Below are 15,770 nucleotides of genomic sequence, written 5' to 3'. Positions count from 1 at the left end.
TGCAAGGCGCTAACCAGCAGCCATCAGGAGCAAGGGTGACGTGTCTTGCCCAGGGACACAACGGAAGTGACTAGGATGGTAGAAGGTGGGGATTGAACCCCAGTAACCAGCAACCCTCCGATTGCTGGCACGGCCACTCTACCAACTTCGCCACGCAACAACATAAACCATAGAACACTTAACTATATATTTATGAGAACTTTATTGAATATGCATTCATTAATCATTTACTTACTAATTTATTTATTCATTCACTGTTGTGTTACAGATAGAATACAAACAAATGTGTAAGAAATTGCTATGAAACGAAAAGAAGTAGGATTAAAAAAGGTCTGCTTTCTCCTAATCCTTTTCTGACATGCTTTTACGAGAAACTGGAATCTAATGTATCATATTGTAATTGTATGCATGTTTAAAATAAACTAACACCAGTAGGTAGTAGTAAGTACACATGAACACGTGTGTAGAGAGCTAACAGAGGCAAAGAGATGGAAAAGTTTGTGACAGGAATAAAAAGAAAAAGGGAGTCATTGTCAGCGACATACAGTATATAAACAATGTAACTCACCCAATGTGTAATTTGTACAGATAAATACATATTAAGTTCTCAATAGTAATTTAATTCAGGGGGTTGCAGGAAAAATATATGTAACCCGGACACATTCACAGGTCTGTGTAACCCAGGTTAAAAAAAAACAAATCCTCTTGTTACAGAGCTAAAAAAATCTTCCACTTGGTAACCAAACAAACAAAATAAATACATTATAATAATAAATGGGTTATACTTGTATAGCGCTTTTCTACCTTCAAGGTACTCAAAGCGCTTTGACAGTATTTCCACATTCACCCATTCACACACACATTCACACACAGATGGCGGGAGCTGCCATGCAAGGCGCTAACCAGCAGCCATCAGGAGCAAGGGTGAAGTGTCTTGCCCAAGGACACAACGGACGTGACTAGGATGGTAGAAGGTGGGGATAATAGGCATCGACTTGTATACCCTCCGTACAAACATTCCATTGTCCATCCATCCATCTATCTTCTTCCGCTTATCCGAGGTCGGGTCGCAGGGGCAGCAGCCTAAGCAGGGAAGCCCAGACTTCCCTCTCCCCAGCCACTTCATCCAGCTCTTCCCGGGGGATCCCGAGGCGTTCCCAGGCCAGCCGGGAGACATAGTCTTCCCAACGTGTCCTGGGTCTTCCCCGTGGCCTCCTACCGGTCGGACGTGCCCTAAACACCTCCCTAGGGAGGTGTTCGGGTGGCATCCTGACCAGATGCCCGAACCACCTCATCTGGCTCCTCTCGATGTGGAGGAGCAGCGGCTTCACTTTGAGCTCCCCCCGGATGGCAGAGCTTCTCACCCTATGTCTAAGGGAGAGCCCCATTGTTTAAATAAAATACATTTTTGACACCAATTCTTGAGGCAGGCAACTTCATAGGTTTAACATCATTGGATCACATTCAAACACACCACATAGAGGCTGTAGTGTACACAACGGGCAGTATCAGCATATAATTTCCTTATTAGTAGCCTATCACTGCTTTTGTGTTCATTATCTCACCGTCAATCTAAATGAGCATTAAATAATATCAGATCTGTTCCTAACGAGTAGTGATGAAGCTTTAGAGTGTGTGTCAATTTATCAAGCTTTTCACCAGCAGTTTATCTCAGGTTATAATGTGCAGATTTAGAAGCCACAGTATTGGCATTTAATCACAGCAGGCTGGACTCGAGGGTGATTCCCCCTGCCTCTCCTGGCCCCCACTGGCCTGTGCTCACACGAACTGTAGCTTGCTTGTCCAATCACTTTAACACTGCTGTGTTAACTGTAATTTCTCTGTCTTTGTGGATAAGGTTCAATGTTATTTCAACACGTTTTGATTATTTCTATTGTGAAAGATGGCAGGTGTCATTAATTACTGCGCAAGAGGAGCAATCACATCAATTAAATGACAAATCTTTATTGCACACACAAATGTAGTCACTGGTGGGAGAGCATATTATTGGTTGGATTATTATTAGCCTTTGTATTTTATTTTGATTATGATGTGTGGGCTAATCGTTATCATTAAAAACGTACAAGTCATTCTATGACACCAACATTACGTGCTCATATGTGCATGCAATTGGGCTGTGCCCTTGCCCATCTATTCAGGAAGTGCCATCTTCACTTAAGCACGGATCCGATGATTAATAGCCAAACATGCTGGACTTGAGGTGTAAAGCGGGTCCAAACACGTCAAAGTATGATTGGCCTACTGTGAGTACAGCCCAAGATAGAATCATAGTTTGGCCAAAGTTTATATACAGCATTGTTTTTCAAAAATAAAAAGTTTGTAATTTTTTTTCAATCAAGTGTTGATTAATGAAGTTCTTGGGGACAGCAATGTACACTAGGATGCTCCCGGCTGACAACTTAAAATAAAATTCACCAGCAAATGTATCTGGCATACATTTTAGATGTGAAATGAGCCATTTTTCCACACATTAGCCTAGAAAGCTTTATTTCTCCATCTATAGTTAAGCAGTGACTTTGAATTAATGTAAAACGATAATGTGGTTGTAAACATTTCATGTTTTAAAATGTTCATTGGAGACAGGCGGTGTTGACTCAGCATTCAAACAATTCACATTGCTATTGTTCAAGAAAAAAACTGACCTTCTGCATGCAAATATCTGCCAAAATAGAGAGCGGTATGGTGAGGCTCAGGGCCAGTGTACCAATTAGGGATGATGTGAGGAAACAGCCCCTGTGGAGAAAAGAAAGCCCCATATATAATAATGAGAATATATTGAAATTAGGGCTGTCAAAAATAAAGACTTAACACAGGATTAATCAAAAAAATATCGCATTAATCATGTATATAAACAGATTAATCACCCAATTTATTTTGACCGTACATGTAGGGATGAGAACCGTTCATAATTGAACCAATGCCGGTACTCAACGGTACCAATTTTTGGTACTTTTGTGTGTGGTAATAAATATTGTTTTTGATAGCTGGGCCACATGCAGAGGTTAATGTGGCCCATAAGGCCTGGGCTATTGCTGGTAGACCTGTTCTTGAGCATAAAAAGCTAACCAATACCAGATACAAATATGCAGTCCGCTTTGTTAGCAAGCATGAGCAAGCCCTGAGAGCTGAATCTATGGCGTGCAAACTGGCTTCTGTCACTGGAAGTTAAAAATATAAATAGGGTAAATAGCAGCATTGCCATGTAACATCGAGGGTGTATCTGGTGGAGGAAATATAACTGAACTATGGAGGCAGCATTATGCTGCTCTATTCAAGTGTGTCAGAAGTGAGCCATATTATACAGGCAACATAGAGGAGGAAGTGGAACTCATCAGCCCTTATTACATTTCCCAAGCCATTAGGCAACTAGCTGATAACAAAGCATGTGGCATGGATAATATTACTGCAGAGCACCGGAAGCTAGCAAGGCCTAGGGTAGCTCTGTTGCTCTCCATGTGTTTTACGGGGTTGGTAATGCATGGCATCCTGCCAGATGGTATGCCGACAGTCATTTTAGTAAATGTCATTAAAGACAAGGCTGGTAAGGTAAGGAGTATGGACAATTATCGACTTATCACCCTAGCCAGCATACTATCTAAAGTGCAGGAGAGTGATGATAATATACAGAGTTGGGGATCTACTTTTCACCGCAGACAACCTTTGGCTTTAAGCAGTAGAAAAATACAGAGTGTAGGGCTTTACAATGTTGGTAGGTTTTATTGATGCATCTAAGGCATTTGACAGAGTCAACCATAACAAACCATCATCCAAGCTGAAGCATAAGGGTGTTCTGGGTAGCATCATACGTAATTTGGCATATTGGTGCGACAGGCAGACGATGCAGGTAAAATGGGGAAGTAGTTTATCCTCTCCCTTTAAAGTTGGCAATGGGGTACGGCAGGGTGGGCTTTTATCACCAGGCCTATTTAGGCTGTATATGGATGACCTGTCAAGGCAGTTGAGAGATTGCAGAACAGGGTGCGCAGTTGGAAACACCTTTATCAACCATTTTATGTACGCTGATGATTTGTCCATTATATCTCCCAGTAGTGCAGGGTTCCAACAGCTTCTTAACATATGCTCAGACTCTGGAATCAAGTTTGACATCAAGTATAATGCCACAACGAGTATGGTAATGATATGTAGGACCAAGGAGGATCAACATCTTAATTTCCCAGGTTTCTACTTGTCTGGGCAAATCCTGTCTGTGTGCATCCATCCATCCATTTTCTACCGCTTATTCCCTTCGGGGTCGCGGGGGCGCTGGAGCCTATCTCAGCTACAATCGGGCGGCAGGCGGGGTACACCCTGGACAAGTCGCCACCTCATCGCAGGGCCAACACAGATAGACAGACAACATTCACACTCACATTCACACACTAGGGCCAATTTAGTGTTGCCAATGTGCAGCAATGTAAAATACTTAGGCCACATCATCAATGACAAAATGGAGGATGACACTGACATGCTTAGACAGAAAAGAATGCTGTATGTCCAAGCAAATATATTGGTGAGAAAATTTCCCTACTGGTCTGATGAAGTGAAGGTGTACTTGTTTACAGCTTACTGCACCCCTATGTACACGTCACCCCTCTGTGTGAGGTTCAAGAAAGAGAGCTTGCGCAATCTTTTTTGTGAAGTGAAGTGAATTATATTTATATAGCGCTTTTCTCTAGTGACTCAAAGCGCTTTTACATAGTGAAACCCAATATCCAAGTTCCATTTAAACCAGTGTGGGTGGCACTGGGAGCAGGTGGGTAAAGTGTCTTGCCTAGGCCACAACGGCAATGACTAGTATGGCGGAAGCGGGGATCGAACCTGGAACCCTCAAGTTGCTGGCACGGCCGCTCTACCAACCGAGCTATACTGCTGAATTGTGATTTAGGGATATACACCTTCCATGCCACTCTTACAAAACTGATGTTTAAGTGTATATGTAGACTGCAGGGGTCCGAGAATGATCTTATAATACAGATAACCAATCCTAGGTGTAGTTCTGTTAGGTACCAATCATATATATGGAAACACTGGTATCTGTGCCTTTTATATGATGTGTAGGCGCATTTTTAAAGTATATTTTTTATTGCTGCTTTTATTTATTTATTAGATGCCTTTTACTGAATATGCACAAGCACTGTTTTAATATTATGTGATAATGACTCACATACTGTGTTTTTTGTTGTATGTACTGTATGTGATTGTATGTCTACTTGAACGTTGGCATCTGCAATAAAGCTTGATTGATTGAATAAAATCTCAGTTTTATTGCAACAATTAAAAATGAGTTGATTATGATAACTTATGTCCAGTTTTTATATATAGTTTCATTATTACATTTCTGAGTCTCATTTACAGGTATGACACTAAGTTGCAATTACAGTTACAAGTCAAAGATGTAAAATGGCAATAGTGTATAGCTTGTGATGTGTTGGTCATTTTAGTCTTGTTAGTCTGTCTGTTGCGCCCTACAAAGTGTTAATACTATAAGTATTGTACTTATTACGCACCAACTGTTTGTAACGTGCATCTTAAGTGTAGTTATCATTAACAAATTTGAAGGTGCTGAAATAAATAGCAATTCAATAGCAAAGCCAATGTATAATAGCGTCAAGCTAGCACATTTTTGGAAAATTGGAGCCTTACCTAACTTGGATTGGAGCGTTTTTTGAGTCAATTTCTTTGTTGGCATTGAAAATTGCAACATTACTTAGAGGTAGTTGGGTGAGTCCGCTCTCAGTGCTGCTGCAGTGATCGCCAAGTGCCTAAGTGTGACAACCGGTCGTGACGTCACACGCAACACAGGTACCGAAACATGGCACCGTTGGATTTTATGCGAATCGGTGCCCATAGGACCGGTGGGATTCGGCGAATGCCAAAAAAGAACCGGATTCGGTACTCTTTTATCTTAACTGTGGATGAGTACCTAAAGGCGGTTCGGGTTGTTATACAATCAGTGAACAAGTAAATGTATGTGTCAGTGCAAAAGTGAGTGGGGAGTGCTTGCTGGCAAATTTCACTTTGATATAAATGCTGAAGGTACTTTAGATAAAACCAAGTTTTGAGCGAATACATGACGTACGTTTTAAGTAAAACATTTTTAAAATGTTCCTGTATGACATTCTTGACAATAAAATTTTATTTGTGTCCAAATATTAGGCTTCATTTTTTAAAGTTAATTTATATCATGCAAGTGAGTAATAATCTGTAAGTGATCTTGATTAATCCAATTTAAAAAAATAATTATTTGACAGCACTAAATAAAACGCAATGTATCAAATGAATACATGTTTTTTAAGTCTATGAATGTGGTATATAGGACCCACCAGAGCCAAAGAAACTCAGAGAGAACTGTTCCAATCAGACCATTAAAAAGGATGTAGGTCCACACGAGCTGGCTGGGAAGCTCAAAGGCCTCAAACCCTGTGTAGTGAAGCAGGAGGAAGCCAGGCCACAGCAGCAGCAGATTGAATAGACCTACAAACCCTGAAAGACACAATAACAGCGCCAGCTCAGACATATCCAAAGACAAAATTTAAGTGAATGTGATGCGCGTGATCTTACCAAAGAACATGGGAATATCAAGCTTATCCTCTCGATCTACCAGTCTTTTGATCAATACAATATAGACAGCATATAATAACGACCCAGCCAGTGACCATAAGGAACCTGCAAGAACATGCGCAAGACAGGACATGTTTGGAAAAGTGTTGTACAACCAGTGATAATGAATGAAAAGGACTCGCTGTCAACATGGTTACCAATAGTGCCTTTCTCGTCAGGACGGTCCATGCTGGAAAGGCTCACAAGTGCAACACCCCCCATACTAAACAAGAAAGGAACTACATGAATTCCGGAAAGACAAAACTGACCTTAAAATATTTAACTAAATAAAACCTCACATCCTGAGTAAATAAATGTAGTATTCTGGCTAGGGGTGTAACAATTCATGTATATTTATTCAGAGTTTTTAGTTTACAGCGGCAAATTCCCACATTGATCAGTAAGGGACAGGAAGAGGTTTTTTTGCATCATGCATAAACTTGGTTATCAAATACAAGCGGAAGCTTAAAAGGGAAACTGCACCATCATCCCCAATCCTTAAAACAACACACGTCTCTTCTTTGTGCCTTTAAATAGTGGAAAAACTGCTAGCAAGAGATGGCTAACAATGCAGGTAATAAGGATTAACCTATTTTGCCTATAAAGTCCCTAGAATATGATCCAAAAACCTTCAACGTTTTAGACAGTGGTGTGCCATCAAGGCCAGCAAGGCCTTCTGTGCTGGCCTAACAAATCAAATTAATAAAAGATAATTTAATTTTTAATTTACTTTCTGTAAATATATAAAAGTATTCATTATATTTTCTTAATGTCAAATTAGGCTGCAGTGTTGCTTGTTTTTACATTAGAGCTTTTATCAAATCAGAATTCAGCTAGCTTGTTGCCAGCGCTGTATGACTTCTGCCGGAGGACTTCTGAATTAACAATAACGGCGCAGTGTAAACGAACGGAGGACATTCAGTTGATAGACCGTTGCGATAGCCAATCAGATCACAAATTGTTGACAGTAACCCATTAGGTAGCCTTACGTTAAACATGACTGATTGGATAGTCATTAGTCACTCCCAAGTGAGTATCCAATCACAAGTTGTTATTTGCAAAAGCAGGAAGTGGTACCAGAGCCATCACCGGTACTCACTTTTTTAACCTACAAAGAGGAGAGCAAAATGTTGTTTAGGTGGTAGATATATTTTTGCAAAGCCATTTTCAAGAAGGATATTTGAAGAGAAACTAGATCTTGTGAGACGAGGTTGGTCGACCCCAGAAGCTAGCTAAGCTGTGCCGACGGTAATATGGTTTGCCCGCCACTTCCAGTCGAATCAACGAACTATGAGTGGAACCACTGTCTTATACGGCGTCGAGTGGGTTCTACAAATTGTGAGTTCAAATATTTTATTTCTTTATATTTTCACGTTTAATACGTTTTTCACAATTATTTATATTTTGACAGTACCACATAAAATATGTTTTAATTACTGATGCGGGTTTATTGATTTTTAAATGCGCCCCAAAATAGCCCGTTTTGTACACTATTGAGGTGGTTCAATGGCCAGTAGTGCGCAAGTGTGTTTCTGTATAATATTTCTCCAGCTGTGGTCATGTGATGACATAAATGATGGTATTTTAGAGGTATTTATTGAAGTCGGACTAAGTAGGACATCACTGAAGGCCTCGGTGGGAAACGCACGGCCTATTAATCTCTAACATTTAATGGTCAGTGAATGAAGTCCTTGACAGGAGTACCTGTTACTGTTTGTTTTCACTGAACTGACTCAACTTTAAGCTACTGATTGTAAGTGACACGTTTATGTTTAACTCTTTACCAACTAAATTCTTCATTGAGTAATTTGCCACTAACATAATTGACCCTCAGTTATTATTTCTCACCTTTATTTTGTTAAGTAAATCTGCACCATATTGGACGTATTTGACTATTTACTTGCAACTTTCTTCTGGCAAATCTGTGAGCCATCGTCTTCAATGACTCCCGTATCATTCAAGTACCCGAAATGTTCCCACACTTCAGCTTTTTTTATTAGAGAGTTCACTGCTTTGTCCTGCTGCCATTTTTTAGCTAATGTAGCATACTAGCATGTCCTATTGCTACCCGCCGGTGTAACTTTGTATTCGTTCCGTAAAGGTTATACCAAAAATAACGTACCAGCATAATGTCGGTTTATAGCGAGTGAGGAGGACTGAAACACACTGTGTATCGGAGCCTTTGCGATTAAATAACCGTTATGTTTTTAATCACAGTTAATAGTAAAATCGTGACATCTCTACAGCCTGCAGTGGTAGAAACCTTTTTTTACATAACCAAAATCAACTGTAAAAGACGCCAGACCTGCTGCACCAGACTGTCAACTGATCAAATCAAGTAAGTCACCATGATATTGATTTTGATATATGAAGCGTTGTTGATGGTTTTGGGATGTTTTTAGAGAATAGTAAATGGGGACAAGTTAACAAATAAATATGTAAACATACAGTAAAAATTAAGTAAGGAGTACACCTACTCAAGTGTGCACATTTTATCTTACCTCAGTGCCACTGCTAACAATTTGGACAAGGTGAAACGGTCACTGCTGTTACTGGGAAATATGCCAGCAAAGATAAGTGTAAACAGGCCTGAAGACAGAGAAAAGTAAGAAGGTTAGTTTAACTAAGCATGAGATGACAATCCTTCCTTTTCCAGCTAAACTGTTTTACTGAGTGGGAGAGTCACCTGATGTGGATGACAAAATGTTAACAATAGCAACCTGTGTGTCAGAGAGAGCTTCCTGATAAGACAAATTGGCCAGGAACCACTGCAGGGAAAACAGACAAAGCCAAAGCCAAACATGCCAGAGTTAAGTATAAGTTTTGCATGACAAAAACACGACAGACAACATAATGTAAAAAGTAACTAGTAAATACTGAGCAAAGCAATCAGTGCCTTCAGGATTTTGCGGCCACTTTTTTTCCGCAATATTGTGATTTTATACATTTGTTTTCAATATTTCAAATGTTCCTTGTAACATTAACCTTAAAAAGCACAGGATTGCAACAAAACATTTTTAAACAATACTGTATTGATGTTTTACTCGTTTTATATCACACAGACTTGAAAGCAAACACTGGATGGCAGTAAAAGCACATACTCAGAGCACATTGTCAAATGAATGTAGTTTTAATTAATTGTAACTAATATTAATTAGAGAAACAAACTCAACCAAAGGCTTCCTTAATGTCTGTAGCCAAAAGTTGCAGACATCTCTTTATATGTTTTACGCTTGAAAAGTGTTTGTCCATCTTAAACATTCATTTTTGTTCCAACACATTCATCCTCACATGTTAAGAGCATTTGTGAACTGCTGATAGCAATCTCTAGTGTTACGCTGCTCAAAGACGAATTAGACTGGGAAAATTATGTAGATGGGCCCAAAAAAGTGTGGGGAAGTTGCAGGCATTGTAAAAAGTTCAAGGCAGTGCGCAATTTGCATGCATTTGTTGAATTTGCTTTAAGTGGCAAAATCGCAAATTCCTGGAGGTACTGAGCAATGTATTGAGCACCCTCAACATATTCTATTCTATTCTATTCTATAAACACGATAGCTACACACAGCAAGCAATACAAAAATGGTTGGCTTTCAGAAAACCTTTTTTTTTTTAAACCCAACATAAATAATCCGAGATTAAGATGACACCGCAATGTTCCTGATTTGGAGGTTTAGTTGAAATAAAATGTGTTCATAAAACAATTTTTTCTTACATGACACAACGACAATATCAAACATCAACAAAATCACATTGTTTTTTTAAACATCTCCCAAGTTCTGTAGAATTGTAGAAAAAGCTGATATAAATTTTACCTACAGGAACTTACCACAAAGCAGAAAAAAAAGCTAATTTTGGCCACATCAGTAATGGTGAGCTTGCCCATTGTGCGCAATACGGCCTCATGGTCCTTGGCAGCAGGGTAGGACATGCGGGACAGTTTGGCCTCCAGGGCTTGAGTAGATGGTAGCTGCCGCACCTCCATAATATTACTAAAACGCACCCTCTGCTTTTTAGAACCTGCTGGGATGCAGAAATTAAAAATTTGGTGAACTGATTGAAGAAAGAAGCAATAACCTATCCAAGTAATAATTTTGTTATATTAACCAACAAGATGCCTTAATAATTATAATTAATTCTAATGAAAAATATAGTAATGGAAATTATTTAAATCAATGTTTTTCTTTCCTTTTGGATTCTATCTCCATTAGTCACCACAATGAGCTGCACGATCTGTTTCCAAATATCTGATCGATTCTTCATGGGTCAATGACGTCATGAAAAAGCCATCGAGTGCTGCCACCCAACAGAGGCAGCTGCTTTTCAGAAGGTGTGATGACAAACAGTTTATTGTCGGCCATGACCAAGGCAAACTACGGGACAAAAGTCTGACAGCTTAACTCGCGTGCTGGCTCATTGTTGTCTAAATGTGCACTAAAACACTTCTTTGTTTTCCACCAATCACACGTAACTGTCACATACAGTAATGTCTAAAGTACCTTCACTGAATAACATCACAGTGGGAGAAAAATTTATTTGATCTCCTGACGATGTTTTAAGTTTACACCCATTTTATGGTGGGTTTCTTTCAACAGAGAGTGGCAAAATATTCACAAAAAATCCTGGAAAAACATATAGCAAAAGAATAGCAAGTATCTCCTGCATAAACACTTTACAAACAGTCACCAATTTCTTACTGAAGGTTTCAACTGACCATTTTATATTAGTAGTAATTGAATTAAGCATTGATAGTTGAAATGCTTTTGTTAATCCTTACTTCAGTATTGATAAAAAGCTAGAAGTAAAAAAAGATTCATTTAAACATGTAAGAACAGTGGTACCTCTACTTACGAGTACCTTAACTTTCGAGTAATTTGAGATACAAGCTGTCTTTTGGTCTTTCGGTATGTGGACTGCGAGCATTCATTGAGTTACGAGTATTTTCACTCAGGTTTGAAGTAATATTTATACCAGGTTTGTGCCGTTATAGCAATAAAGAGTTAATACATTGTGACATGTTGTTGTTCTTGCTTCATTTACACAAGAAACAATATAAGTTTTGATTAGACAGCTGAGAGATCGGCATCCTGCCCTTCAACCAACAGCTGTAACCAGGGGCGCCACTAGGTTTGAAGAACAGGCGGGAGTTTAGCTCCCTTGAGGTTCTGGTGACGTGAGCACACAGAGTGCGCTAGCAAAACATTTTTGTACTTGCAATATCTTTTCGCTCACAACGTTTTGGCAATGTATTAGAATTACACAACAAACACTGAATACATCTAAATTGTTGAAAGTGGAAATCTTTAGTAAGCCTGAGACATAAGACATAAGGATAAGGATAGTGTTGTTGCGGGGAAAAGCTGGCATGTACCTTGCAAACAGAGAAACGTTGCACAGATGATTTCAGTGTAAACAAACTTGCACAGCACTACAAAGTTGACCTAAAAACAGAGGAGGTTCTGGTGGAAAGAAATGTTCTTGCCTGGAAAACCGGGGCTGGATGAAGATATGTCTGTCCACAACCATTTTGATTCAAAATGTTGCACTTGCAAAATCTTTTTGCTTACAAAGTGTTACTATATTAGAATTAAACACAAAATACTAAATTAATTGAAATGGTTGAAAAGCAATATTGTTAGTTTCCTGTTATTACTGAAATAGTAATTTAAGGCATTTACACACGGTGTCAAATTCAAGGACTAGAGGCCACACCTGGCCAGTAGGGATGGGTGATATGGACTATCACAATAACCTGCCATTTATGGTGAAAACGATAAAAGTGAAGACAGAAAACACCCATAGAACTCCACCTTTTTGTCTATATCCAGTCTTCAGAGCCCCCAAAACACTACTCAAAAATAACACTAAGGCAATTAAACTACATCAATTAAGTTCAAGTAGCACACCTATACTGCAAAACTGTAGTAATGTGCTTTGCTTATTATATGGTAAGGAAGTTATTTTTCTTTCAGCAATATTGTAGACATTATTATTATGAGTTTTGTATTACAAATCAATCAGATAGTGCTATGATGTGACTTCAGTGTGAAATGTTCCGCGCTTCGGTCTCATGATGGCATCGAGGCAAATGTCCCCAAAACTGTGGGAGACATCTTCTTTCAGAATCTTCTCCGCGGTTCAGAAAATGTTGACTTTGATTGCACAGAATCCTTGAAATTACCACAAATGCGGCAGTACTGGACGACTAAGCATATTTACTTCCGTAAACACTGCAGGACGTGCAAAGTCATGACGCCATATCTGTATTCGGGTCAGTTTGCATTCAGATTGGAGTCTGGAAACATTTTTTTTTGTAATGTGAACGACTACATAAAATATCACATTTGACAAAAAAATCTGAATTGGACATCCTACCCTGTAGTGTTGTGAACGGAAGTAACATAGCCTTAATGCTGCTGCTGTATTGCTCGACCTTGCTAAGGGAACAGGGAAAACGCGGACTGGACTTTTAGTATAAGATTGCGGGGGTTACTGATGGAATGGATTGGATAATAGGCGCTGACAGAGGGTCTTCAAATGATGTATAAACCATAGTGAACAATGACAGGTTATATTATTATTTATTTAAACTCATATTCCTGCATATTTATGTTAGATTTTTCTGCAATTTGATATATATATATATATATAAAAATTAAAATAAATCACACCAAATTATTTAGGGGGGCCTAAGAATATTTTAGGGGGGCATCGGCCCCCCTAAAATAGGCCTAAAGACGACAATGGCTCTAACTAAGAAAGTTAGTGTGAAGGAAGAGTAGCGTATCCAAACCAGAAAGAGAACCATTAAAAATATGTCCTACTAATGACAGCCTAACTAAGCCCCGCTGAAGAGTCAGTCTGCATCACACAAGTTGCAGAGTCTGCGCATATGCAGCCACAAACGACAAACTTTTATCCATTAAAATATTAAGTAGCTGCAAAAACTATGTTTGAAGTTGTTGTGTCTATTCCTGACTCAACGAAGTGGATGGCCGAACATTAGCTTTGTTTGACAAACAAACATGGCGTGTTGTGTTTTCAACCCGCAAGTCTGGTCTGTCCTAAAAATACGTCGACGGCTAATGCCACAAGATAAAAATGCAGCTCTATGAAAAAAAGTATCTTATAATAAGAGAATAATACACGGACATTGCAACACTTGACGGAGAATCAGCGAAGGAGACGCAGATTAGTTCGTTCCCCAAGGTCAATACTGTACAATATTAATATATTAGTACATACAACTATTGTATTTTTTTGTAGTATGTGTTATTGTAATGCTTTGCAAACAGTATTTAGTATCTGAAAGTTAGTTTTTCTTAATAAAAAAACATTTTAAATGTAAGTGTCGTGTTTTGGGGGGGGCCAAGCACGAATGAAATTGATTTCAATTAATTTCAAAGGGCAGGGCTGCTTTGAGATAAGAGTGTTCTACGTTACAAGCTTGGTTGTGGAACACATTGTGCTCATAAGTCAAGGTACCATTGTAATAGAAAAAGAAGGCCGTTTTAATGCTCTTCTTGTATTTCCCAGGCAATCAAGTACAATTAATTTCATCATCATTTGTACTCTCTATTGAACACATTTGTACTAGAATAAAAAGGAAGGCTTTACGAGAAATAAAATAGATGTCCACTCACAAGATCCACAGGCTTCATGTAAACAATTGGAATGATCAGCAGGTACGTCTTGAAACTTCACTGGTACATACAGTGGTTCACTCTGCACATGGGAGAGTCATGGTCACATGGTTTCTTAATGTTTTCCACCTCGGGGCCAAACATAGCTCTAGCCATATACACACATGACATACTGGTATACACGTGCACAAATATTAAGCTTTCACTGGAATACAGACAAGAAAAAGTTTACTTTTTAAACACTCCAATTTCCTAAAGACGAACAGGGTAATATACATATATAAGCCAACTGACATAAATACTGTTTAACAGGACAAAAGGTGTCAAACTCAGTGGCTGAACAATATACCATTTGGCAAATTACAAAGAGTACCGGTATGTAGAATTGTTGACCAAATTTGGAGAAAATATCAACCTCAGAAAAACTAAACATTTGAGTCCTTTTGTATCTGTGATTGATTGATTGATTGATTGATTGATTGATTGATTGATTGATTGATTGATTGATTGATTGATTGATTGATTGATTGATTGATTGAGATGTTAGCCAGATTTCAAGAATAAAAATACAAAAAAACACTCTAAAATGCATATAATTGTCAGTCAGTAGAATAGATTTGATTTGATTTTTATTAAGGATCCCCATTAGCTGGTTGCCTCAACAATCCACTAGTCTTCCTGGGGTCCACAATTCAATACAATTACAAGTAAAAGCATATAATTATAACTACACAATACAGAAAAAAATCCAAAATAAAAGCATCAATAAGAAAACAAGCAAACAATTTACAGTCACAGAATAATAATTACCATATAAATATAACTACACAATATAAAATAGAGATGCTCTTTAATATAGAAACTGATCTAAAAGAACAAGTAAAGCAGATTTTACAAAGTACAAAGATTGTCTTATTTTTAATACCACATAAAGTGATAAGGATAACAGGGTAAAACCAATTATTAAAAGCAATTGAAGTGTTATAAAGTGCAATGAGACAAATATTTCCAGAAGCTCCACTTGACTGGTTTGTACTAACAGAAATATAAATGACAGGACACAATTTTATATATTACACATATTGTATGTTTTAACAGCTGCTATGGAGGTAAATTTGTGTCTTTATTAAGAACGTTTTTTTTCACAGAATTTTTTGGGGTTTGAATTTTGTGAACTGAATTTTTTACATCAAATTATGCTAATAATTTTATTTTTAAAAAGAATGTGAGCAAAATGTGTTTGAAAATGCAGTTTGTTAAAATACAGTGCAATTCATTAAGTAAAAATATTCAGTGTAAAAAAAACATTGATTAAAAAGTGCAGAAAAATGTTGTGCAGAAATATTCGTCGCTTCAAAACTCAAGACTAACCTCCGGTAAATTAAGACTGAAGACCTGTCTCAGACCTAGTCAAAGAGGTGCTTTTTGTTCTAAATTACCGGAAAGTGGGTCTTGAGTTTTAAAGCAACAAATATTTTTGTTCCGTATTTTTCTGCAGTGAATGTAATT

General features: G+C 38.2%; 1 protein-coding gene across 3 annotated transcripts in view; it reads right to left on the bottom strand.

The window, feature by feature from the left end:
* LOC133663294 (solute carrier family 35 member F5-like) overlaps positions 1–15,770 on the bottom strand; it is a 36,813-nt gene that overhangs the window by 10,360 nt on the left and 10,683 nt on the right. For 2 of the 3 annotated variants that reach the window (XM_062067666.1, XM_062067665.1), the window contains exons 5-12: positions 14,262–14,343; positions 10,448–10,641; positions 9,308–9,389; positions 9,123–9,210; positions 6,780–6,844; positions 6,583–6,687; positions 6,345–6,504; positions 2,664–2,754 (exon numbers count right to left, since the gene is read on the bottom strand). In XM_062067666.1, the coding sequence (XP_061923650.1) occupies positions 2,664–2,754; positions 6,345–6,504; positions 6,583–6,687; positions 6,780–6,844; positions 9,123–9,210; positions 9,308–9,389; positions 10,448–10,641; positions 14,262–14,343 (867 nt within the window). The remainder of the gene's footprint in view (positions 1–2,663; positions 2,755–6,344; positions 6,505–6,582; positions 6,688–6,779; positions 6,845–9,122; positions 9,211–9,307; positions 9,390–10,447; positions 10,642–14,261; positions 14,344–15,770) is intronic. The other variant, XM_062067667.1, reaches the window with a different exon arrangement.

Source organism: Entelurus aequoreus, linkage group LG13 (genome assembly GCF_033978785.1).
Source record: "Entelurus aequoreus isolate RoL-2023_Sb linkage group LG13, RoL_Eaeq_v1.1, whole genome shotgun sequence".
NCBI lineage: Eukaryota > Metazoa > Chordata > Actinopteri > Syngnathiformes > Syngnathidae > Entelurus > Entelurus aequoreus.
This window is presented reverse-complemented; position numbering and strand designations above follow the sequence as displayed.